Source organism: Leptinotarsa decemlineata, unplaced genomic scaffold (assembly GCF_025532065.1).
Source record: "Leptinotarsa decemlineata unplaced genomic scaffold, Ldec_3_MD MMD2_tig00000505_RagTag_RagTag, whole genome shotgun sequence".
NCBI lineage: Eukaryota > Metazoa > Arthropoda > Insecta > Coleoptera > Chrysomelidae > Leptinotarsa > Leptinotarsa decemlineata.
The window spans coordinates 5,271,553-5,289,791 of NW_027412549.1; the positions used below are offsets into that span (position 1 = coordinate 5,271,553).

Here is an 18,239-nt window from a genome sequence, read left to right on the forward strand (position 1 = left end):
GGTTCCAATGATATAAATTACAAAACAATGGACCGGTTACAAAATCTTATGCATCATTATTATGAAGGCCACAGAATAGAAATGATTTTAGTTATGGTTGAAAACATTTTTCATTGTATTAAAACACATCTTGTGCTTATTTTCGTGAAATGATTGCTAACAAAGAATCATATAATTTCTAAGATTGTAAAGTGAGAATGCAATAAAAAGAAGAGGCATAGTAAATTTTCCTGGTACTCTGTTATAACAAATACGAAATTTTAATTGATAGGCCCTTCATGATAATCAATTCAATCCATCAAAACATAAATTAGAAAATTTATGAGTTCAATACAGTGGAGACCAGTTGATATTAAACTGAATATTTTTTAAGGTCCAGTTGTACAAGTTGAGTCCAGGTTCAGTTGAACCTCACTAACTTAGAAACTGGCTTAAATTTTGCAATCTGTTGTACAATTGAATGTTGAATGGAGTTTAACAAAAACGAAGATCTGAATAATTTTTTACTAAGAAGAAAGGATCAGATTACATCAGATTACATGTACATATTGTACCTCAGCTTTTTCTTGCATATTTATAGAATATAGTTCATTCCAAAAGTTTGAAATGTTTTCACCTGGAGCTTATAGCTATTATGTGATCTTGGAATCTTTCTATAACTAACTTCTTGTTAGTTTGTTAAGAGTTACTGTTTGGGAAATCTGACAATATTACTCTTATATAGAAACTGGTAAATTGTTGTTATACTGCAGTCTTAGTTATTTTTGTATATGTGCAGCTGGGAGAAACTTTCCATCCGCACAGAAAGGCAATGTAAAAATAGAATTATTCCGTATTTCACAGACCTCTCTCTAGCATTTCTAATGATATTCATGACTTGGATGAAGTCTTCAATCATTGGTTATTTCTATCAAACCCATATTTCAGAATGATTCAGAAAAAAATAATGAATTGCAACTTCAAATATAAAAGCCACTAAGCCCAGATGTATATTTCGGGGTTATTTAGATTACGTTCCTCTACTGATTTAAGCTTCAGATATCGATGATTAGGTAAATCTCCACTTATTTGGTGAAACGAACCAGATTCACCAGTGAACATGCATTTTACAATTTTTAATTTTAATTGAACCAAGCTAAAAATTTGAATCACACTTAAACTGTGATTGTACCAGTGGGCCTCAGAGTGATAAGTAAAAATAACACATATAGTTTATCTACTCTGAATGGAATAGCTTTGGCAACACTAGAATGAGTAAGTGAAAAAAAGTAACATCCAAATTTAGAAAAGTCAAAAATATATGAGTAACTCAAAGAAAGATAAAAGAGCAAATTTCAATGTATGGTTTCGCCATCCACTTTGAATTAAAAAAACTATTCCATTTCCAAGTCATTCATATTCAAATTGAGACTCCATTATATATTCGATTTGTGAAAGACGGATGATACTGATGGTAGTGCGAAAAATTTGCAACATAATTTCGAATAAATCAAGAGGAAAACATTGAACTATCAAGTATTGTTTCTCGAAAAATGATTAACCTCAGCAGTTCATATAGCTAGAAGCACAACTTAATAAATGAAAATTCATACTCACATTTACAATCCGGTTCTAATTCCTCCAACTGCTCCAAAGAATCCAAAAGTTCTTCACGACTTTGTTTTTTAATTGTGGGATGACTTAAAATCCACCTGATACACAAAAAACTATTTCAATAAAATTTTTCAACAACTTTGTTGTTTCATAATTTCATGATTTGTATTACTATCTTCTTTAATATATTTTTACTCTCTTATCTGAATAAAATTGTTTATTTTACTTTGACACAAGGCATTGACTTGAACAAATTAAGAGTTGTTGTCGAGTAATCAGCCAAAGACAATTGTAGATACTGACAATTAAGACTTCACCTTAAAAACTACATTATGAATATATTATTCATAATAAATTATATTTTATACTTTATTGATATCAGTAATTTATTTTATATTTTTTCCAACTCATTTTGGATTGAGAGGAGAGAGATTGATTAAACAATACAAAGGGATAGCCACTAAAGTTCTTCCACTTTTATTTACTATTTTATAACCTTATATACTATAATATAATTGCATTCAACAATATATTGTATTGAAAAACAAAATAGTGGTAGGTAAAAAGAAAATATTATAAAATACATTAAATATAGTATGTTCAAATAGAAAACGATGTTAATTTTGGATTTTAGAAGAATTTTTCAGAATGACATAATTTTTTAATTGACCTGACATTTGTAAGCTGATATCAAGGAATTTGAAGATTACAGAGAAAATATTTAGGGTGCCTTGTTTTAAAGCAGTGGTTCAAATGTCTTTGTGCAGAAAATATTGGAGTTGTTTTGTTAAAAATAAATATGCTGAATAGAAAAATAAAAAAACTTTTATATAAAAAGAAGTTACCAGAACATCCACTTTTTGATGGCCTATAGAGTTTTATTTTCAATTTTCTATGTACCTCAGGCAATTACACAGCATACTGCAACACTTGGCACAAATACAACGATTCACATATGTCACTAATTGCAACAAAAATGAAATGTAAGCAATATGCATAATTCAACAAGTTACTGACTAATTGGACTCTTCAGTGATTTCGGGTGAATTTTTCAGCAGATTCTCTATTGATTTGACTTTGTTCATTTTTCAAAAGACAGTATTGAAGTGGGTGTTTTAGGTAATAGATCAATTGTTTTTTTAATAAAATGTTTGATACTCGTTTAGCAAAATTATTTTGATAATGAAAAGAGGAAGGATATCAAGAAGTTTTTGTAGATAAATATAGTTTATAACAATTTAAATTCAACGTAAAACATCACAATCAGCATTAAACTTCCTTTTTGTGCATCTCCACAAAAAAGCAGTTCTAGTGAGAAAGATGAACAGTTTTTCCATACAGGCATTTGGATTTGCTACTCAGAGTATTGATTTAATGGAGAAAAGTAATATTAACAATAAGCCCCCTCTGAAAAGTTCACTCCGTCAACTACAAATTCCATACCTTAGGTAAAACCAAGCACTACTATCTGCTGGGTCAGTAAAGACAGCATTTTGAACAAGATTTAGTTCAAAACCTACACTTTCCTCATCTAGTTTCCTCAAAATGCTGCGATAATGCCAAGACGAATAATTAGAGAAGTTGGCATTCAGGCAATCAGTAGAAAATTGCAGCTCATCTGTCAAAGTGATGCCTATTTTGTTTACAAGAAGTCGTCTGTAGTCCCAACAGTGAACTAAAAATAATAATTCTAAAGACAAGTGTTTTTGTACAGTAAAAATGAAAAGTTATTACGAAAATGTCTTCTTTATGAAATATGATAGTTTAACACTTCAAACTTTTTTGCAGACAAAATTCCTCAACATGCTGCAGATACAAACTTTGCTTTCATGAATCACAATCATTGAAAATAGACTAGAATTCTTACAGTTTCTATCATCCATTGAAAGGTATTTTGAACAAAGATTGAACTCATTTTCCCAATTCGGTTTCGGATGGTGAATCAGTACCCAATATCGGTGGTGCCAAGCACCATATGACTTTGGATTAGATATAAGGCACTGTTCGGTAAGACTGATTTCATTCTCTAAAAATTTTATCAACTTTTCTTCTCCATCGACCTCATCTTTGTCACTGAAAGATATGCATTTAATAAGAATTTACCTAGTCTAGACATTACCTTTTCTCAATTTCCATTAGAATTACTTCTTTTCTATAGTTCCACAGGGTATAAATGTCAGGGTTACTAGCCAATAATTGAGTACAAAGGGAAAAGCTGCTAGGTACATAAGAATTCTTTTCTCGAGTTTCTAAAATTTGTGACATCCCCATTTGATATGCTGCTAGTTTTTTCTGCTGCTCTTTTTGTTTCAGAGCTTTCTGCTCCTCTGAAGTACGAACTTTAATGCGACCGTGCTGAAAGAAACAAAATTTATTTCGTCTATGAGAAAATGTAAAATGATTCATAAGGATACTTACCATATTATTTTTTTTATATTTCTATATGTAAATAATGAAAATAAAATTTTGTTATACTCTAACCTAAAAATCATTGACATGTGACATCATGTTTATGCTGACAAAAGACAATAGAGAGGCCTTTTCCATCCTTACATTGAAGGCATCATAACTTTGTTTGTTTACGGAAAGTAAGTTGGACCATAAAACAGTGGCGGTTGGTTTAGTTGATAATCGGTGGGATATTATATAATTATAAAATAAATTATTTTAGGTGAAAATGTATTCTGTTCAAATAGTTCCTTCAGGAAATCTGATTTATTATTAATGATTATAGAAATGGGGCCAGTTTTTCTACCACCTACTGAATTTTTATTCATGTATGGCTTTATAATGAAGCGCGTGGTTACTGGGTTAAAATTAAATTATTTCAAATGAACTAATTCATAATAAAGATAAATATCAATTTCAAAAGTAATGAACTTTGCTTCATAAAATTAGATGAAGAAATTTGTTATTCATTCTCCGATTTGATAAACAAGCAGTACGGTTTGTGAGGTCCGATATAAAGAATTTTCGATTAGAAATCATGGACATTTAGAATTACGATTGAGGTTTGATATTATTATGTGATTTCATTCAAAATTGGTATCTAGGGGTCTTTGTGGACCGATATTAGGAAAGGGGATATTTTTGATGTTTTTAATGATCATTTTTTCATCTTATTCTTATAAATAAAGTTTTTGAAACTAGGTTCATATTATTCCATTATTTGACATGTTTCAACCAAAAAGGGGTTGAAAAATGACAACCGTCATTTCTTATTGAATATTGTCTGTATGCAACGCGAGAGCCTCGTGCAGATAAAGAAAAATCAAAACGGAAATCATATTCTTTGTGTGACGTAAGTTAGTTGTTAAGTGAGCAGTAACAGATTTAACACCGGTTGCACAAGAATAACTATTTAGTATACAAACGAAACATTGAGCAGAAAGCTTTTTAATATGTTGATCACAGAATGAATATGACCTATGGCACACATATGAAAAACATATTTTTCATTTTTGAATACAGTTTTACATTAATTATTTTTCGTAATTATACAATTCGTCAGCATGAATTATTGAAAAAAAATAATGTCGGTCCACAAAGACCCCTAGATACCAATTTTGAATGAAATCACATAATAATATTATAACTCAATCGTAATTATAAATATTCATGATTTCTAATCGAAAATTATTTGTATCGGACCTCACAAACCGTACCGCTTGTTCATCAAATCTGAGAATAAATCACAAATTTCTTCATCTGATTATATGAAGAAAAGTACATTACTTTTGAGATTGACATTATTTATCATTGTTATGAATTAGTTCATTTGAAATAATTTAATTTTAACCCAGTAAATCACGCGCTTTATTATAAAGCTATACACAAATAAAAATCTAGTAGGTAGTAGAAAAACTGGCCTCATTTTTATACTTATTAATAATAAATAAGTTTTCCTGCAGAAACTATATGTACAGAATACTTTCACCTGAAATGATTCATTTTATAAATATATAATATACCTCCGATTATCAACTAAACCAACCGCCACTGTTTTATGGTCCAACTTACTTCAAATGTAAACAAACTCTCAACCTCTCATTACCCGCCACCCCCCTCGCCCAAAGTTGTACAGAAAAGGATAGCACGATACGCGTTTCAAAATACATGTATTGTATTGGTATAGGCATGGCAACTCTATGTCATATTATTACTCTGAGGCTGGAAACCATCGACATAATCTTATAGGTTATGTCGGTGCTGAAAACTCATTGAATCATTGAAAGTGACAATGACATGGAACACTCTTTGTCATTATCGCATACTGCAGACCTTCAATCACCAATTTCAGAATAAAAAAGTTCTATTTTACCAAAATTGCCCCTTTTTGGAATAACATTTCAAATTATATCAGCGCATCACTAGAGTTTTTATTATTGTTTGTTGTCAACATAACTCCAATTATTGAAACTCCAGCTATCCACAGTTCTCCAATTATTCGAAAAAAAAAAAAAAGAAGTTAAACTCTTCAGAGACAATTATCTTGCAAACGATGTCGAATAAGAGAGTTTTCTGATTATGAAGAAATGTTTGAATAGTAATTTTTACACTATACATGCCTATATCCAATATACTGTGGTCCAACTTTTGAAGTTAACAGTAATAAAATGATGTTCCAAATACCACATTGGTCAGTTCCTTTTTTTTTCAAACTCTAAAAACTTTTTCAGATGTTCTTTTAAAATAAAGTTTATTTTGGTCAAATCCGATTATCCAGATATCTGATTTATTTAGACTAGGGTTGATCCCAATTGGAGTTCTACTTCATCAGGAAAGAATAGTTAAGTAGCAAAATTTCGAAAATTTTACTTAGCTTTGTTATAGGAGATTGTACCTACATGTTTGTTTATTCTCACAAATATGTAAAACTTGCCAACTGAGATTTTTTAAATGAAACGTTACACAAACTACAAACATGGAATCAATTGCCCAAGACACATTCTATATGAAAAAATAGTTTCAATGGTCCACGTACATTTGACAATATCTCATTCTTTTCTAGTTTAATTTTGTAACCAATAGAACCATCAAAAACATTAGTTTTGTAGTGTTATTCAGTTTCATAAACAATTATGTAACAGTATACAATTTGCTGTAAATGATACAATATAAGGGATTGACATGTGAATAAAGGTAAACAGGTCCATAAAAAAAAGATGTCACTTACAAGTTTTTATTAGGGGACAAAAGATCTGAACATTTTTTTGAGTGGCCATAACTCTGAAAGTGTGCCAAGGTGCCAAGTTCTGACTTCAGACAGACACCTGATCAAATTGAATGTTGGTTAATTATTGAATATGAACTGATTTTCTTCATGAGCTTATTTAAACTGAATCAAACACTGAAACTTTGAATCGGAAGATATAGGTGCTAGTGCTACAAATAACACTACCCACTAATGAAAGATGAAAAATCACAGCTTGCACTTTTAATTCAATTCTCCAGGAATGACACAAAGTCTGTTAATTTATATAGTTGGTCTTCACTGCTAGTTTGTCCAATATGTTCAATGGCAAGCCCTATAGGGTGAATCATTTTTGTATCTGGTTCGAATGTCCAGCCCCGTTCTTTACAAGCCGGAATACAAACATCATGAGGTAGACCAGTCATTGCAGAAAATGTATCCAGGGTTATGGAAGAGTAAGCTTGGGAAATTAGATTGACTGCTCTAGTCCTCACAACATCTGAAATATTTAAAACAACTAGTGAAAAGAATGAAATATATAAAATTAGAAGAGTCCGTTCATATAAATCACAAGTGAAGACAGAATAATATCAGTCAAAAAAAATAATAGAAGGGAGCAAGATGCAGAGAGTAAGTATATATTCGTGATAACGGCTCATGCTAGTTAGAAAAAAATTGTTAAACTGATCTTCATCAGCTGATCATGAATCTGATATTAAAACATGGAGCTCTGGTCTGCTTGGAGAACTACTGCTACTGAAATGTCAAAAAATCAAATATTTCAGGTTATATCTTTTCCAGCAAACTACATCATAATTGTTTATAAAACTGAATGAAACTTCAATAATAGAATTTTCCATTGATTCTGAGTTAGTGTTACATTTTCTTATTCATCATATAGAATGTATCTTCCACTATCAATTCTGTTTCTACAAGAAAATAAAAATTTTGAAACATTCATCTCTCCCAACATACCTACACAATAGGTTCTGGTAAATGCCTACCGGAAAACAACTACTTTCCCGGCTAATACCACGTTGGATATTGAATTATATCTGACAGACATTTATGCAAGATACCTCACATAGAGTAGAATATAGAGTTTTATTTAAAAATGTTATGTATAAATACATTTATGGCAGGTCACAGTACACAAAAAAATATTGCGATAAAAATGAAATGTTAAACACAAAAGAAATATATAAAAATAACACAATAAAATTATTTGAAAATAATTATTGACTGATCAAATAATCATTTGATGCTAAAAAATGTGTCTGTCAGATATAACTCAATATCCAACGTGGTATTAGCCGGAGAAGTGGTTGTTTTTCGACAGGCATTTACCAGAACCTACTGTATGAGGTATCTCGGGAAATGAAAGTTTTGTGAAACATTTAGTTTCTTGTACATATGTATCTCTACTTGATACAGTTTTCATGATTTTGATCCATGTTTGTAGTTTGAGCAGTGTTTCATTTAAAACAAACAGATTTAACAAGTTGTATTATTAGGAGTTTTCTAAATTTGACAACATAATTTCCATTTTGAAACAAGACACATGAATCACATTTATGCTTGGCTTAAGTAAAACACGAATATGTGTGAACTATTTTCCTCCAAAAATGTTCAATAAATTATCAGACTCCTATAAAGACTTCAACCTGAATAAATTCAAATGAAGTGCTTGAAAAGGAAATGTTATTTTTTTTTGTAATTAGGTTGTTTCTTATCGATGTATCTTTTTGACTTAACTTTTGTGACATTGTCAACAAATGATAAAAATTGTAGTGAAGTCATAATATCATTCAGAGCATAATTCCAAAAAAGGTTATTCTTGCAAATTAGCAGCAGCAGCAACAGTTAGTTCCTGAAATAATCGATTTTCTAACAGTTTTGTCTTTGAAGTGGCTGAAAGTAGACTAGGTCGCCAACTTCTAACGGGAGATTCAGGATCACTAAACAAAATTACAGGGGTCTAATATACAATACAAGCGAACGTCTACAACAAATATCTATCAAAAAATTACATTGTCAAATTATCAAAAAGTATTTACCCTGTAACAGTTTCATAATGTCAGTCACCGTTTCTGACCAAGTAACAGCGTTTATAGCTTTGTATATTGAAGGAAAGTCTCGTTTCCACATACTCTGTCCTACAGCCCAAATATGTCCCAGTTCAGGATTTAAATTTTTGGTAACCTGTGGTATTCTTTTCCACAAATACTTGGCATTACATCTGAAAAAACGAACATACTTTGATACTCACATGCATGAGAGATATGTAATAACTACTCACAGATCATTTTGATACAAATAAATTGCCAGAAGTTGCCCATAAACTTGTGGAGAGGGAATAGTATTGGGGGCCTAGAATATTTTGTTTATAAATGAGTGGTTATTTTTTGTTTTCATTCATTACCTCAAATTCTTGTCTCTCCAAGTCTTGTGCTAATTTGTCAAGATCTTTTACAACCATTTTCGATATGGCAGAGACTACAGCTAGGGTTTTTTCTTTTTCTAAGTGAAATTATCAATAGTGATAGCAATAATCTGACTTGACAACATAAACTCGGACCACCACTTATTTAACTATGCTCTGACCATATACCATAGGTAGGTAAATGAATATGCTGAAGCTCGGACAATCAATCATAGACATGATAATTTATATGGACTGGGCGTGACGTCACCTTCACATATATTCCACTTGCGGAACACACAACGTCTTGGTCACTGCGTCACATCATGTGACAAAGCAAATCCCAAAATTTCACATGGAAATTACATTATTACATTGAGCATTTTGTTTGTAAACGACTACGTCCATGACGAAGTCGAGATCGGTGTGTTGATCCACGAATGCAGCGTGAAAGTGCTTTTTGAATCAACTGGACGTTATAATCATTCAGCGAAAAAAAGCGTTTTTATTTCATCCTGAAATCAGGGATAAAACGGTTTTAATCGTTGAAAGCTGTTGGACGGAAGAACTACATAATAATATAATACTTTGATCACGGACAAGCTTTTAGTTTACTTCCAGAGGATCACTATATACAAACTTTCTATTCAGATATTTGTTAGATTTTAAAACAAATTCTCAATTTCCAGGCAATAGCTGTCAAACACTGAACTAAAAATAATAATTAAGATCAATCGTTCAATGCTGTCAAAAATCCTGGTTAGGCCATGGTTAGTAACGGTTAGGAAATTGATTTTTTTGGAACACATGCAGCGAACCTTTTGTTTTACTGCGTTGGTCAACTTGCTTAGGGACTATTTTTAGACGAGTAAACACTTTTTGATAACACCAGTAAATAGTAAATACTTCTGGGTTTTTGAGATTTGTGTTTACTACGAAGGTGAACTTTTAAAAAATAGCTGCTAATTATTTACCCCAAGTTTTCAAATTCATACCAGTTTAAAAATGGGTGTTCCAAAATTTTTTCGTTACATTAGTGAAAGGTATCCATGTTTGAGTGAGTTGGTGAAGGAATACCAGGTGAATTAACCTGCAATGATGTTTATTCACTTCTCTCATAACCAATTTTCTTTAAGATTCCTGAGTTTGATAATTTATATTTGGATATGAATGGCATCATTCACATGTGCTCCCATCCCGATGATGGAAATCCACATTTCCGTATAACAGAAGAAAAGATCTTCAAAGACATATTTCATTACATAGAAGTTTTATTTCGAATGATAAAGCCTCAAAAGCTGTTTTTTATGGCTGTGGATGGAGTTGCGCCTAGGGCCAAAATGAATCAACAAAGAGGTCGTAGATTTAGATCAGCTAAAGATGCTGAAAAACAAGAAAATGATGCTCTTAAAAAAGGTGAAGTACTACCCGAGGAAGCCCGATTTGACTCAAACTGTATCACACCTGGAACTGTGTTCATGGCAAGATTACAGGAACAATTAAAATATTTTGTAGTTGAGAAAATTTCCAATGATCCTTCATGGCAGAAATGTAAAGTAATCTTATCAGGACATGAGGTAGGTTTTGATAATTGATCACCAAGTAACCAACAGTAACCTAAATGATAGCAAGTATGTTGAAGCAGTTTTCCCAATCCCAAACAGGGTCTTAGAAACAATAGATTGGTGCATACTTCTTTGAAAATCAAAGAAGTATGGAACTGATGGCGTGGGTTATGTTTGGTTTAATTATTTCCTGAAAGATATAAAACAGAGTAGGTAACACTGATTATCCCTCATAATATTTCAAAAACTGTAAGGGTATTACCTCAAGGAAGTGTATTTGGTTCCCTTTTTGATCTTTATTCCTAAATAATATAAATCTATACTCACCGTTAATTTATCAACCTATTAGCATATAGAATAGAACACATCCAGGCTCAATACAGATATTTATCATCACTTCCAAGTCCAATTATCATGTTCATGTGGTCTCTTACCTTTCATTTCACCCGGTGTATGCCACTGCTGCGCTAATTACAATTGCTGCCAATTTCCCTTCATGAGGAAGGGAGGGGTTAATTTTAATTTATCAATTTTTGCTCATTTAAAAAAATCATGCAATACTGAAACTTTCCATTTGGAATGCTGAAACGAACCAGTCTAACTGTGAGGAATTGTGCAATTGTGAAAATGGTCAGTAGTATGTATTTTATAAAAAAAAGAGTGAAAGTGGCTTGCCGTTTCAGTGTTGTTTTTATGTTTTATACCCGTGTATTATGTTTTTTTAAGCAGCTGAAGCTGTTCTTTTTTTATTATCCCATAGCAAAGCTTCGATTATTTTGCCATTATTGTGGCACTAAATCATCGGCACTGCATTGGGCATTTGCTGGTATGCCCTATGGCCAGTCCATCGCTGGTGAGAACAAACTTCAGAAGTAGCAGAAACACTGTATTTTTGGAAAGTTTCTTTCACTTTTAAAAACTACACGTCACGATTTGATCACCACAGACTTTATTTGAAAAAATATAATCACAACATGTTTCGCTAGCACAGTAGCTTTTTCAATTTGATGAATTACCCAAACCATTAAAAGTATCACCAAGTTTCATCGAGACCGAACTGTTGAGACATTTACAAAGCATAGTAGAAGAAATGGACCCATTTACTGACCAGCACTATCGTCAGACCTCACTCCTCTAGATTTTTATCTATGCGGATATTTCGAAGGAGAGGTCTATCGAGAGAAACCAACAAATCAACTTTAATTGAAGTTCAAAGGGAAATTGTTGGTAGACTACATTTATGCATCGCTCAAAATGGAAGATTGTTCGAACATGAATTGCAAACTTGTGTGTTTCAAAATTTTTTGATTTCATTTTGTTACTCGTTTCATCCAGAACTGAATAAAAAAACGTTATTGCTTCTATTTAGTGGCTTTTTCATAATTTCTTCAAGAATTGGATTAGATACATTTTCCATGAATATAAACTAGTCAATCCTTACAGTCTCTGAAAGTTCATAGTGTGGATGGCTGTATGTACAAGGTGTTCCATTTGAAAAAAAATGTCAAAAAAGTGATCCCGAATTTTGTTTACCTCTGTATGGAAAAAGTGTCGTTCGGTAAACTTATGAAAACGAAATGAAAATACACTATCTTCAAGGATATTCAGTTGAAAATTTTCCTCTATCCATTTGATTGAATAGGTGATATTTGATGTTGAATGGATTCATTTTTTGACATAAATTTCACTATAACGTCTAAACCACTCAGGATGAACCCAAACATCCCTATATTTTTGAGAAGCATTCTGTCCAAGAAATCGAATTGGATAAAAATTTTGAAATTGAAATAATCTTTATTGAAATTGAAATCTTCATTGAAATAGGAAACCTAATATACATATCTATGAGTGTAATGATAACACTAGCATAATGAAATATAAAAAAAAATGAATGTAAAAAATTTTAAATTTACACAATTTGAGATTTAAACTAGCATGTAGCCAGACAATGAACATTACATATAAAGATTTCAGTATCATATGTAAAGTAACATTTAAATAGATAATGAAATATAGGTACATATATACATTAAATTATTATTAAAACAGTTATATTTGGTTTCATTACATATACAAGTACCCTAGTGAACAATTAAAAACAATAGATGATAGCCAATAATGTCTCAAATAATTCTACATAACTATACAATTTGTATTCTATTACTTTTTTTTTAATTCTTCAAGTGCTCTTTTAAAAATCTTTTAAAATGGATTTTTTTTTATTTCTTCCGGTAATTCATTGAACTCGTGGAAGCCCTCATAAAATAACGAATGTATGGTACTTCCGAATGCCGTCTGTTTATATGTACCTATATTATTGGAATTTTTTTTTTGGGAAAGAAAATTTTTGGCTTTCTACTACTCCATCTTGATACAAAAAAAAAGAGGGAATCTTCCAAAGAAAGAAAGGAAATAATCAATTTGAAAATAAGTAACTCTATACATGGATGTGTAGATCATGCAAAGAAGTAACTTTCAGACACAAACTTGTATTATAATTATGAATGTTTTTATTGAATTTGATGTTATCTTTAAAATAGTCTGGTGCCATTCCATTTACAATTTTGTATAGTAGAGTCATTGTAAATTAGTAGAGTCTGCTTTCAACTGATAACCAAATCAAACAATCAAGCATACTTTTTATGGGAGTACGGCGATTTGTTTTCAAGATTACTCTCATTCATCGAATTTGTAGTTTTTGTAGCATATTTAATTTATTGAGGTTGAATAAAAATAATAATGACGCACAATAATCAAAGTGTGGTTGAATAATGGTGTTATAAACTGTTACTTTGGACTGCATTGACAAATTTTGTGCTATTCTACTGAAAAAATATAGTTTTTTCGATATCTTCTTATGTATATATTCAAAGTGATTGTCAAAATTTAAAAAATTATCCAGTTGAAAACCAAGGTATTTGACTGATGACACAACTTCAATTTTTTCGTTATTGATATTCTGGTTTATACCATCGATATCTAGAGAACTGTATTTATATTTCGTGGTGAATATCATTTCTTTTGTTTTTGTTATGTTTAACTTCAATTTGTTAGTGCATAAATACTCATTTACCGTTCCTAAAATCCTATCCATTTTATGAATAGCTTTATCTAAATTAATATCTCGACACATAAGCAACATAAGCACATAAGCAAATAGGTTTATGAACTCAGATTCAATAAATACTTAAATATCGTTCAAATATAAAACAAAGAGAAGTGGGCCCAGAACGCTACTTTGGGGAACATCTACATCAATGTCTTTTTCATTTAATAGTGCATCTGTAAAAGGGACTTTCTGTTTTCTATTGTTTTAATAATCACTGAACCATTCTAACACCTTTCTATCAATCCCATACTGAGCTAATTTAAACAACATAATTTCTCTATCAATTGTCTCAAAAGCTCTTTTTAGGTCTAAAAATTCAGCAATATCATATTTCTGGCTATCCAAGTTAGTTTTAATATTGTGTATTGTGAGCTGTAATGCTGTTTCACATGAGAAGTTTTTACGGAAACCCGATTGATTATCTATCAAAATTGAATTTTTAGTGACGTGATGTAATAACTGATCATATACAGCAACTTCCAGATTTTTTTCAATTGGGGGCAAAGTATTAATGGGTCGAAATTCACTGGTTTTATTGGAGTTTGCTATTTTTGGAATAGGAATAACAGTACTGATATTCAATTTATATGGTATTTTTCCTGTATATAGAGATGTATTAATTAAGTTTAGAATAATATGACCGATGGTTTCAAAGACCTCTTTGATCATTTTACAGTTCAGCATTTCATAAATGGAGAATTTATTGTCTAAGTTACTATTTTCCGCAAATCTCTCATAGAGAGCAATTCCAAGTTTTCGAATTTACAATATCGATGTACTGCACATAAATGTTCACAAATACTTTAACAAATACACACTTTAACTCGCCTCTGGTAGGGTATTTCTTACCCACTTGTATTAACAGATGTGGCTAATTGCAAGCAATTTACGGCTTAGTCACAATACGCTGAATCAGTTTTAGATTCCTATAATTCAATTTTCACTAACTTGAAACTTAAAACTAATTTTTATTGTCACACAGTTGTTCACGGTATTTTCACTGTCGTTTTGGTAAGAAATTTGAAAATTTTCTTCCGTAAAAATATATATGAGTTTGGTATGTCACACATTTATTGGACACTGTATATTAGTTATAATCATTAAAACATATCTTTCGTTAATCTCTACAACTTTTTGCCGAAACATTTTTTTAATATCTAATAGGGAAGCACCCAACTGTTGTTGATACACCCTGAATTTAGATAAATTATTTTTATCTTATTGGTATGTTCAAAAATTATAATAATAATTTTATTTAGATAAATTTAAAATCATAAGATGAGAATCAAAACTGAATATTAGGAATTACCTACTTCAATAAATAAATGTTATTTGAATAATCAATAGTGACGTTCAACTTCTCTGAGCTTTTGAAACTTATCTTATGAAAATGAGGAATTTATGTAAAAGCTTGTAAACATATATTTGCACTCTATCCTGATAAAGAAATATTGGAATTTTCAATAACTAAATTCCTTTTGAAAAAGTTTTGAAATTTTGTGTGTATCGTCCGCGACAGTCTACTATCAGATCCTCACTAAATTGTGGAAAATGTACCATAAAATCAGCCACCAAATAAAGTAATCGGCTTCGTCAAGAAGCTGGAGGGTAGAATAGATCAAGACCAATTTGATCTTCCTCTTGAAGATGATCACTTGGTGATCGAAACACGTGTGGAAGTGTTAAAATAACGGTTTGGTGTTGGGAAAAACACCAGTAATATTCATTACTACACCAAAGTTTCCAAACAGTGCATCACAAGTTCAAGTAAAAAGTATTGTTGAAAAGATCAGTGTTCAATTGAAACCTCAAGTGCCTACATCTGATTTTGAAAGAGTATATTTATTTATTTTTTAATGAGAAAGGGATAGTTTCATTTCAGTACTGTTATTTTGTATCATATAAGTAATTGGAAATGTCTTCTGATATTGAAAAAGTGGTTAATAGATATTGTAATGTAGAGCTGATAGTTGTTTCAGTATATCTTCTACTGTAAAAATGATTCGAATTTAATTAACATTATTTCTTCATCCACGCATTCATTTCATTTTGAAACTTTTATGTATGCAGTTCTTTAAGCTTACCCTTCAAGAATTGTAATGGTCATTAGGTCTAAGTATTCTTGCAACTGGACATTTCAATTTCCTGTCAAAAATTTAAAATTCATAGCTGGAAAGTTTGAAGTAAATCATTATAATTCATCTGAATTTGACAATTGTTTACTCATAGAACAGACCACCATAGTTGTTCATTTATTTTTATTTCAGGTGTACCTATATATAAATTCGATATAATGTTTTTTGAATTGTTTTTTCTTCAGACTCCAGGTGAGGGAGAACATAAGATAATGGACTACATTAGATATATGAGAGCACAACCAGGATATGATCCAAACACTAGGCACTGTCTTTATGGTCTTGATGCTGATTTGATAATGCTGGGGTTGTGTACCCATGAACCACATTTCAGTTTATTGAGAGAAGAGGTAAGGGCCTATTCATTCATTTCTTTGGTTAGTTACATCATATACAAACATAGATACAGAGATATTTATAAACAAGTCTCAGTGAGACGAATATAAGTATTCCATAACCCTATTTTATGATATTTTTAAAATTGCTGTTGGATCTAGAAATACACCAGAATATCCGAAAAAGTTCATAATATGTTTTTGACTTCATCTTCTTTAATCTTTATAAGAATTTTTAAAAAGTTCTTAAGAATTTTTTTTTGAATTCAGTATTTCTGAAAACTTGTAATTTTTTTGTAGTTCTTGATTGCTGACATATATTAACATAATAATTACATCTTTCTACAGTCTGATGATTCTTAATGAATATTTAATTTGTTCAACCACTGTATAGGATAATCTCATTTTGAGTGACAGTAGAACTGTAAATTTAAAACAATTCAACTCCTCCTCTATTTCTTATTTTTCATTTGATATGTTGAATATTATTTGAAAAATTAGGCATGGTTCCACCAATGACTTTAATACCAATCAACTTTCTTAAATTGTTTCAAAGTGCTGAATTGCAATTGATATTTAAACTGCCACTTTCCACTGCCTAACACCTGATAATTATGATGATGTTGAATATCAAGATCAGAAGAATAGGCTGTATGCCTTTTCATTTTCATGAAAACAAATAATCTTTCAATACTTGTTCGCATATTAAATATTTTCCGAAGTCAACAGTTTTATGAGTGATAGAAACGATAGAAATTCAAACACACAACCATATATCCCAAAAACGTATGATATTTGAACACTAAATAAACCAATACGATGATGATGATGATATACTTTATTGTGCATGAAATAAATCATGGTTACAAAGCTTGTGGTAGTGTACAGTGTACACTACCAAATAAAACACAGTGCAAACACCAATATTCTCCACATCTATAACGGTCTATAAAACTATAATCCGACCTCACTTTGAATATTGTCTTAAGTTTACTGTCATTACTAGATGTATTACTGTTTCACAAACTGTTGTATTTAGCACTAGCAGATGTTCATTCATTTAATCAAATAATTATGTAATAGGATTTCTGTTTCAAATAAAGATTATTATATAAAATAATTGTATAAAAGTCTCAATTGTATAAAAATATTTATAACAAAATTAAAAGATTGATAGAATGAGCATACCACTAGAAATTTTTTAAATTCAATGTGGGATTCTATTTTTTTTTATTTCGCCAGGTATGTTATCAAATATTATATATGAACGGGTCAACTCAAAAAATTGAAATTTGGGATAATGAAATTAATGCATGAATACTTTATTTTGAAGTGAAATTGACAGATGAAACTTTCAAGATGGCGACTGGGGGCCATCTGGGGAAAAAAATTGAGTAGAAAGGGAAGTCTTGTGACACATAATTTTGAAGCTCCTGACGAATACTTCACAATCCTAGAATATGAAGTTGATATCTTCACCTACTACAAAATGGCGGAACATTTAATAATTTCCTGAAGACAAACACTTTGATATCGATTTTTCTAGAAAAATTTTTTTTTGTCTGCCATATGGCAATTCCAACAACTCAATAAGGTTTGTTGAGTTATTTTTTGTTTATAAAAACGACAAAAAATGTCAGTACGACAATGAACATCATTGTTTAGTTAGAATATTATCATTTAATTTTCGGTTTTACTAGTAGAAAGGTACCACGTCAACAATCTCTAAAATAGTCAATTCTCGTTCATTGGAAAAAAAAATTGAAGCGATTTTTATTTACGGTGCGACGAAAGGATTTTCAATGAACGTTTTACGAATCGTCCTATCTGTAGAAAATATTTGAGGGAACTTGTATCCAAATTCACAACTACCGGTAGTGTACATA

The 18,239-nt window shown here is 30.8% G+C and overlaps 3 protein-coding genes across 6 annotated transcripts in view; 1 reads left to right on the forward strand and 2 right to left on the reverse strand.

Moving 5' to 3' along the window:
• The window catches only part of RabGGTa (Rab geranylgeranyltransferase subunit alpha), a 34,822-nt gene extending 30,658 nt beyond the window's left edge, over positions 1 to 4,164 (reverse strand). For both annotated transcript variants that reach the window (XM_023170130.2, XM_074173799.1), the window contains exons 1-5: positions 4,012 to 4,164; positions 3,713 to 3,948; positions 3,461 to 3,666; positions 3,037 to 3,268; positions 1,597 to 1,691 (exon numbers count right to left, since the gene is read on the reverse strand). In XM_023170130.2, the coding sequence (XP_023025898.2) occupies positions 1,597 to 1,691; positions 3,037 to 3,268; positions 3,461 to 3,666; positions 3,713 to 3,948; positions 4,012 to 4,014 (772 nt within the window). In that variant the 5' untranslated portion in view covers positions 4,015 to 4,164. The remainder of the gene's footprint in view (positions 1 to 1,596; positions 1,692 to 3,036; positions 3,269 to 3,460; positions 3,667 to 3,712; positions 3,949 to 4,011) is intronic.
• A 2,597-nt stretch (positions 4,165 to 6,761) lies between these two features.
• On the reverse strand, positions 6,762 to 9,431 carry CSN8 (COP9 signalosome subunit 8). Its single transcript, XM_023170139.2, has 4 exons — positions 9,210 to 9,431; positions 9,087 to 9,157; positions 8,845 to 9,026; positions 6,762 to 7,286 (listed from the first exon to the last, which is right to left on the reverse strand). The coding sequence occupies exons 1-4, from the start codon at positions 9,264 to 9,266 to the stop codon at positions 7,036 to 7,038; spliced, it is 561 nt and encodes a 186-aa protein (XP_023025907.2). The 5' UTR covers positions 9,267 to 9,431; the 3' UTR covers positions 6,762 to 7,035.
• A 610-nt stretch (positions 9,432 to 10,041) lies between these two features.
• pcm (5'-3' exoribonuclease pacman) overlaps positions 10,042 to 18,239 on the forward strand; it is a 54,752-nt gene continuing 46,554 nt past the window's right edge. For 2 of the 3 annotated variants that reach the window (XM_074173803.1, XM_074173802.1), the window contains exons 1-3: positions 10,042 to 10,289; positions 10,346 to 10,786; positions 16,204 to 16,368. In XM_074173803.1, the coding sequence (XP_074029904.1) occupies positions 10,215 to 10,289; positions 10,346 to 10,786; positions 16,204 to 16,368 (681 nt within the window). In that variant the 5' untranslated portion in view covers positions 10,042 to 10,214. The remainder of the gene's footprint in view (positions 10,290 to 10,345; positions 10,787 to 16,203; positions 16,369 to 18,239) is intronic. The other variant, XM_074173800.1, reaches the window with a different exon arrangement.

Bases quoted from the DNA above. Each gene is read 5' to 3' on its own strand.
- CSN8 (XM_023170139.2), bottom strand. From the start codon at position 9,266: ATGGTTGTAAAAGATCTTGACAAATTAGCACAAGACTTGGAGAGACAA. The intron at 9,027-9,086 runs GTGAGTAGTTAT...TCGTTTTTTCAG, and splicing joins TATTTGTATCAAAATGATCT to ATGTAATGCCAAGTATTTGT. The intron at 7,287-8,844 runs GTAAATACTTTT...TAAATATTTCAG, and splicing joins CATTATGAAACTGTTACAGG to ATGTTGTGAGGACTAGAGCA.